The 7,875-nt window shown below is 63.0% G+C and overlaps 1 protein-coding gene across 1 annotated transcript; it reads left to right on the plus strand.

Annotated features, from left to right (window-relative positions):
• Positions 1-2,573: 2,573 nt before the first annotated feature.
• On the plus strand, positions 2,574-7,531 carry CIMAP1D (CIMAP1 family member D). Its single transcript, XM_072722088.1, has 4 exons — positions 2,574-3,155; positions 4,135-4,242; positions 5,623-5,736; positions 6,859-7,531. Exons 1-4 carry the CDS (start codon positions 3,053-3,055, stop codon positions 7,341-7,343), a joined length of 810 nt encoding a protein of 269 aa, XP_072578189.1. The 5' UTR covers positions 2,574-3,052; the 3' UTR covers positions 7,344-7,531.
• The last annotated feature ends 344 nt before the right edge of the window (positions 7,532-7,875 follow it).

The following is a 7,875-nucleotide window of genomic DNA, read 5'->3' on the forward strand; positions in this document are numbered from 1 at the left end:
TCCCCCCTCACCTCCTCCAGGTCTCCACCTTCACGCCACCTTCTCGATGCCCTCTCTGCCCTCTACTTTTCTCCACGGGGCTCCTTGGCCTTCTAAGGTGAGGTAAAAGGTGCTAAGGTGCTTGCCTCTCTCAGGAGCCTCGAGCGCCAGGCCAGGCTGCGTGTCCAGTTCACTGATCTCAGGTCAGATCGGATTAAGCGCGAGGCTCATCTCCGTGGACTGAGAATCACCTTCTGTCTTTTTTAAGACTTTATTTATTTATTCCTGAGAGACAGAGAGAGAGGCAGAGACACAGGCAGAGGGAGAGCAGGCTCCCTGCGGGGAGCCCGACACGGGACTCGATCCCAGCACCCTGGGGTCATGACCTGAGCCCAAGACAGATGCTCAATCACCCAGCCCCCCAGGCGCCCCAGAATTAGCTTCTCATTTACGGGCCATTACTTGGCAGTGAGGAGCTCCAGCAGAGAGGAGCAGGTGCGATCGGGTGGACCGGCGGGTGCGGGGTCTGTGGCTCGGCTCCATCTGGTGATGTTGCTGGACCTTAAGTTCCCCCAAAACCTCCCTTTCAGGCTCAGCCAGTTGTTGCAGTCTGTTCCCCACCCCGCATTAGCTCTTGGCACCTTCTGGTGTCACAGTGGGGAAACTGAGGCAGCCGGGGCAGAGTCCCAGCCGGGACCTTGGTCCTTTCTGTGCCTGGTCCTGGGTCCTTGACGTTGGTCTCTGTGGTGGTGACCCTGGGCTCCCGCACTTCTGGCCAGTTTCGGTCGAGGGGACATACTGACCGGCCGGGGCAGAAGGGGGTTGGGGTATGTGTCTCTCACCTCCATCGTCAATGCCCAGCCTGTCCTCAGTGCTGGGGTTTGTGCTGCTTCCAGAAAGAAGCAAATGGCTTGTCCAATCTGGGGGGCCCACAGGTGACTGAGAACGGAGCTGGTGGCGGGCTGACTTGTTGGCCAGGGCGCCGTAGGCGGAGGGGGCTCGGGTCAGCTCAGGTGGGAACCGGCCTGAGTGGCTTCAAGGGTTAGGGGTGCTGGTGTGGCCAGAGTACAGGGAGCAAGGACTGAGGGATGGAAGGTGAGGGCAGGGGGTGGAGGGGACAGGACTGGGCCTTGTGTGCCCCTGAGGGCTCGGGTTGGACCCTTAGGGCCACAGGCGTCCACCCTGGCTCTCAGCACTCCCAGAAGGCTGAGCTGGGGTGAGAATTGGGGACAAGCCCTTGACCCTCAGATCTGAACAAAAGTCTGAGTCAGAACGTCCTGGATTCAACTCCTGGCTCTGCTGATAAACTACTCAGGGACCTGCATGTGTTACCTCCCCTCTCTGCACTCAGTTTCCCCACCTGTGACCGCAGATGAGGTTTAGCAACAGCATTGCCCTCAATGGGATGCTGAGATGATTAACCAGCGCGGTGCGCACGAGGTGCCTGGGCCCCGGGGGTTCCCTGTCGGCAGCCTCATGTCGCCCATATTATCCCTCTAATGTGCGCGGGTCTGTAGTGATGCCTCTTTCCCATTCTTGACATCGGTCATTTATGTGCTTTCTCATTGTTTTCTGATCATTCTAGCTTGAGCTTTATCAAATTTGTTGATCTTTTTAAAGTACCAGCTCTCGGGGGGGAGGGGCTTTGTTGATTCTACGGTTTCCTCCCTTGTGCATTTCTTTTTTTTTAAAGATTTTATTTATTTATTCATGAGAGACAGAGAGAGAAGCAGAGACACAGGCAGAGGGAGAAGCAGGCTCCATGCCGGGAGCCCGACGTGGGACCTCGATCCCGGGATCATGATCATGCCCTGGGCCGAAGGCAGACGCTCAACCCCTGAGCCACCCAGGTGCCCCTTTTTCTAGCTTCTTAAGGTGAAACCTGAGGTCACTGACTTTAGGATCTTTTTTCTTCTTTTCTAATATAAACATTTCAGACTCCGGTTATAACCTTATAACATTTTGTTTAAAAAGTCAAAAAATTATACACTGTATTAAGATTACATTGAGGAGCTAAGTGCAGGGCATGCAAATTTTAACTCAATAAAGTTGTTAAAAACTCCAGTAAAAGTGGCCTGCCGACACAGCCACACACATGAAGAGAGAAGAATTTGCTTTCTGCCCTGCCAAGTGTCCCTGAGCCCCTTCCTAGAGCCTGGCACGGTGGTTGCCTTTAGTGCCCGCAGGGAAATAAACTCTACTTTGGGAGGAAATCTCTGTTGGCTTCTGGGAGGCGGGGGTTGTCCCGGAGGACTGCCATCTTCGCTTGTGCCCAGGGCCTTTGCACAGCTGTTCCCTGTTCACAAAGTGCTCTTCCTTCACCTTCTCAATCCTGTGACCTGTCCTCCTGCCCCGACCCTGACCCTCGGCTGTCCTCCTGCCCCGCACTGCTGTCACGGGCTCCCAGCCGGGCTCTGTGTTTCTAGCACGTTTAACACCTTCTCATATAGTCTGTGCGCATCGGTTAATTCATTGTTTATTTCCTTTGTCCCCTCCTGAAAATGTCCCCCCGTCTGTGTATTCCTGTTGTTTCTGCCAACCCACACAGAACCTCGTACACAGTAGGTGCTCAATCAGTGCCTATTGGATGAAGGAGGGAGGCCGGCAGGAATGGAAGCGGGCAGGCGGGCACGCTCACCGAGCGGCCTTGCACTGCAGCTCAGTTTTCCCGGCTGTAGAAATGGGCCACGCTGCCCGTGACCTCAGCCGTCCCTCCTGCCACAGGGCTGCAGGTGTCGTGTTGTGACTTCAGCTCCCTGGAGCCTCCTGTGGCCCCGGCTGCCCAGGTTGGCAGCTCCCAGGGGATCCGCTCTGCTGACACCGGATTCTTTCCTGGGCCGACACTCGATCCTGGCCCCGCTTCCAGGCCAGCGGCCGCCGACCAGCCCGCGAGGGCCAGGGCCCCAAGGCTCGGTACCGAGGGACAAGGGACGGTCTGTGCGTCCCCGGGGGGCGTGGGGAGGCCAGGCCTCTGCCAACAGCAGCACCGGCTGTGAGGACCTGCGGCCAGAGCCGCCGCCGCCGCCCGCCAGGGACAGCAGCAGGCCCGGTGCCCCTGGCCCCGCTCCTTGCCATGGGGACCCTGGGAGCCAACCCAGCCCCGCGACTGAGCGCGGCCCCCCAGAGTCCGGAGACCGGCCCGAGGCAGCCCTGCGGGGCCGCCCCCTTGGAGAGCGGTAGGCACCGGCGGGGAGCAGAGGGGCTGCGCGGTGGGCTCCGGCCCCTGGAATGTTCTGGGAGCCCCGTGGGGGGGGCGGCTCTGGCAATCCCTGCCTGCCCCAGGCCTCACTTTTCCTCCCAGAAATGAAGCCGCATTTTGGGGGGCTCCTGCGCATGGCTGCAGCCAACCCAGAGCAAGCCCTTTGGGGCCCCTCACGCTGCGGGGGGTACGGCCCCGGGAGAGCAGCGGGCAGAGCGCGGCCAGCGGAGCCTGGGCGCTCTGGACGTTCCAGGCTGGGAGTCCTCCGTGGGCCTGGCCCAGCCACCGTGTGTGTGCGGCAGGACGTGGGCCCCACCGCCTGACGCTCCTGCCGGGGCCACCTGACACTGCAGCTGTGTCCACGCATCCCTGTCTGCACCTCGGTTCCCCCCTGTGTCTGTGCCTTGGTTTCCCCCTGTGTCTGGGCCTTGGTCCCCCTCCCCGTGTCTGCGCCTCGGTCCCCCCCCCTTGTCTGGGCCTTGGTTCCCCCCGTGTCTGAGCCTCGGTTCCCTCCTTGTCTGCACCTCGGTTCCCCCCGTGTCTGGGCCTCAGTTTCCTGCCTGTGTCTGCACCTCAGTTCCCCCCACCCCGTGTCTGGGCCTCGGTCCCCCCCCCCACGTCTATGCCTCAGTTTCTCCACCTGTGTCTGGGCCTCGGTTTCTCCACCTGTATCTGGGCTTCAGTTTCTCCACCTGTGTCTGTGCCTCAGTTCCCCCCCGTGTCTGTGCCTCAGTTTCCCCAATGTGCCCCAACGCAGGAGGAGCCTGTTGGCCCAGCAGCCCCTCCTACCTTTGACTCAGGTGTGACTCACAATGCCCTTCCCTCCCTCTCCCACCCCACCCCTGCCCTGGAGGGTGGTGGGAGGCCCAGACTGGGGCTCAGGGGCTGGACCCCGGGGTTCCCCGAGGCGTCAGAGTGCAGGGCCCCAGGCCGTGACCTGAGGGCTTTGGTCACAGGCTCTGGACCTGGCTTGTACGTCCTGCCATCCACCGTGGGCTTCCTCAACCACGACTGCACCAGGGCGGTCAGCCCGGCCTACTCGCTCTTCTGGAGGCCCGGCCCTGGTAAGGCTGCCATGGGTGGGGGTGGGGGCCTGGGGGTGGGGGCCTGGGGGGTGAGGGTGGGGGCCTGAGGGTGAGGATGAGGGCTTGGGGGGTGGAGGTGGGGGCCTGAAGGGGGTCGGGGGGGGTCTGGAGGGAGTGGGGGTAGGAGTGGGGGCCTGGGGGGTGAGGATGGGGGCCTGGAGGGTGGGGATGGGAGTCTGGAGGGGTGGGATGGGGGCCTGGAGGTGGGGGCATCCCCTGAGGCCCCTGGGCCCCCCCCGGCCTGCACAGTGACCTTGGGGGCCACTGTCCTCTGTGTCCTGGGAACACAGATGCTCAGGGCCCGAGCTGTGCTCTGGGCCTGGCGGCTTCTGCTGCTTGACTCCACACGGGCTGCTCAGCTGCCCCGTGCCTCAGTTTCCCCCTCTGCAAACACTGACAGTTTACTCCTTCCCGAGCTGTCAGACGGGTGCCCGGTGACTTCAGGGAGCGGGTGAGCACCTTCCAAGGGCTACCGCCTCCGTGGTGCAGGGTCTGTGCCCAGTGAAAGGGGATCCTAAGGGGTCCCCCCTCAGTCTCTCTGTCTGCAAGATGGGGCCCCTCACAGACAGTCGTGGAGGGGTGGGGTGACCGTTTCTGTGGCGTGGCCAGGCAGCGGCAGCAGCCTTGCTTCGGTGTCGCCCAGCTTCCTCCTGGCGGCAGGGCGGCAGCGGGCTGTGAGTGACCGGGGTTGCCGCCCCGCAGGCCGCCCAGGCCCCCCAGCGCTGTCGCCGTCGCGCTCTGGCGGCGCCGGACCCTTCAGGTCAGTGCCCACACGGTCCGTCTCCCTGTTTCCTGGAGCTGCTCTGACGCCCCCCGCGGGCCCAGGTCGGGAGGGCCCCGCACAGAGGCTCTGATGCACGGGACGGGGGTCGGGACGGTGAGGGGCGGCCCAGGGAAGACTTCCTGGAGGTGGGGGCTTGCAGTCTGGGCTTCGTGGGATGAGACGGGTTCAGCCGAACCCCCGGGAGACACGGGACTCAGGGGGAGCGGGCAGCCGGGGCGCGGGCCTTGCGGCGGGAGGCGTGAGCTGGGACGTGTCTCACAGCAATGCGCACGGCTAGTACGTGTCCCACGTGCGCACACAAAGGTGCACGCGTGTTTGTGGCCCACGCGTCACCCGGGCCCCCGGAGGTGTGCCCCCCTCGAGTCTTGCCAGCCGTGCGATTCTCACCAGCCGTGCGCTGGCTCGCGAGTCCGCGGCAGAAGAGAGGTGGAGCGGGGCGCGGCCGGAGGTCCTGCCCTCCGGGGTGGGGCTGGGGCCGTCTGGAGGGCGGGAGAGCCTTGGGGTTGACCTGGGCACTGAGTGGGGTCAACAGGGCCATGGGAGGTGCCCTCAGGACCCGGGGCTCCTCCCCCCAGCCTCCCCACAGGACGCCAGCCCTGGGCCCGTCTACTTCCTGGACCCAAAAGTCACCCGGTTTGGCCGAAGCTGCACCCCTGCCTACTCCATGCAGGGCCGGGGCAAGTCTCGGGGTGAGTATGTGACCAGCGCTGCCCCACAAGGACCCAGACCCTTTCACCTGCCTCTGTCCTCTCTGTCCCCTCCCACCACCCGGTTCTTGGAAGGTCAGTGTCTTTGGAATGACAAAATCCGAGGGCTCCGAGGAGGGGCTGGCGGCCCGAGGGAGCCTGAGTGTGCGCAGTGGGCCAGGGTGACGGTGACCTGTGCACATGTGGCGCCGTGAGGGCAGCTGGGGCTCATCTTGGCATCAGGGGACGACAGGGCAGAGTGGGGACTGTGGCGAACACGGCAATCCCCTTCACAGGCTCCAAACAACTCATTTCCACCCAATGTGCCTGATTGAACGACCGGATTCCGTCTCCCATCCATCCACCCTTCCGTATTTTGACCTATCACCCATTTGGTCGTCCATTCGGTGATCCACCCATCCGTCCATCCATCCATCCGTCCGTCCATCCACCCACCCACCCCATCATCCATCCATCCATCCATCCATCCATCCATCCATCCATCCGTCCGTCCATCCACCCACCCACCCCATCATCCACCCATCCATCCATCTGTCCGTCCATCCATCCATTCTTCCACAACTCACCTACTGACCCATCTATCTACACATCCATGGATCCATTCGTCTACTCACTCCTTACCCAACCACTCACGACCCATCCTTCTACTCACGCATCCTTTCAAACACGCATCCCGCTGGGGAGATGAAGTAGATTTGACACGCCCTTGCTTTTTGTAAGACCCCAGTCTGGTGGTGGGGTTAGGTCCAGGTGGAGACCTCACTGTGCCCATGTCTAGAGGAGAAGACCCAAGCCTGGGGGTCCTTGGAAGGGCTGTGAGAGCTCTGCCTAGGAGGAGGGGGTGGGAAAGGCATCAAGCCCACGTCGGGCTCACTGGGTGTGGAGGCTGCTTAAGATTCTCTCTCTCCCTCTCCCCCTCCCCCTCTGAGAGAGAGAGGGAGAGCGAACACAGACTACTGTGCAGGGAGGTCTGGGAGCAGGGGAGATACCTCAGGGCTGCGTGAGGCATGGGGTGAGCTCCAGGATGCAGGAGGGCAGTGGGAGGCCATGCAAGGTCTTCTAGCTGGTGAGGACCCTGCCGACCCTCACGTCCCACTCTCACAGGTCTGGAGGTGACACCAGGCCCTGGGGCCTACAGCCCAGAGAAGGTGGCCCCTGTGCGCCAGCGGACGCCCCCGGCCTTCACTCTGGGCTCCCGCCTGCGCCCGCAGCTCCAGGACACCTCCGCGCCAGCCCCCAACACCTACACGCTGCCCTCCCTCTGGGGCTCCCAGATACTCACCAAGCCCAGCAGCCCCAGCTACACGGCGGCGGGCCGCACGCCCCCCGCCCGCCCCCCTCAGGACCCTGCTGAGATACCAGGCCCGGGCCAGTACGAAAGCCCAGACCCCAACACCTACCGTCAGCGGCGGCCCGCCTTCACCATGCTGGGCCGGCCCCGCGCCCCCCGCCCCCCAGAGGAGACTCCTGGACCGGGCACCCACAGACCTGAGCAGGTCACCGTGACCAAAGCCAGGGCCCCAGCCTTCACCATGGGCATCCGCCACTCCACACGGGCTGCCACCATGCCTGTGGACACCGCACCCTGACACTTTTGGGTCCCAGCTGCCCCTGGACCGAGCCTCAGTTTACCTATGTTGCCAAGTGGGGTGCAGGTGGGCCCCTCCGAGGCCTGGCTTTGGCCGGTGGGGGGCTTGGAGAAGTGGGGGACAGGCGTCTCTTTCCTTCCTTTTTTCTGAACTCTGAGGTCCTTCTAGGCCACCTGCTTCCTTTGGTCCCTGGAGGCTGTGACCCCACGGCCCCGTGCAAGGTGCCCTGCCTTCCAGCGCCCCAGTTTCTTTCTCCTGGTTACACCAGGCCAAGTCGGGCCAGGCAGAGAAAGGGACAACTCCGGCCCTCCCAGCGGCTGGCCCGAGATGTGCTTCCTGTGTCCTAGAACTCGGGGTCCGCCCTGCTAGGGCCTGGGTCCCCAGCACGGCTCGGGTTTCTGCTCAACTTGGGCTCTTCCCTGCGTCTCACGGGAGCACAGCTGCCTGCCTGGTCCCGGCCCCAAATCCCCAAATCGGGCTGGAAGCAGCCTCTTTCTCTCACACTAGCTGCTTGCCGATGAATAAACCTCCT

The sequence above is a fragment of the Vulpes vulpes genome, chromosome 9 (assembly GCF_048418805.1).
Source record: "Vulpes vulpes isolate BD-2025 chromosome 9, VulVul3, whole genome shotgun sequence".
Taxonomy (NCBI): Eukaryota; Metazoa; Chordata; class Mammalia; order Carnivora; family Canidae; genus Vulpes; species Vulpes vulpes.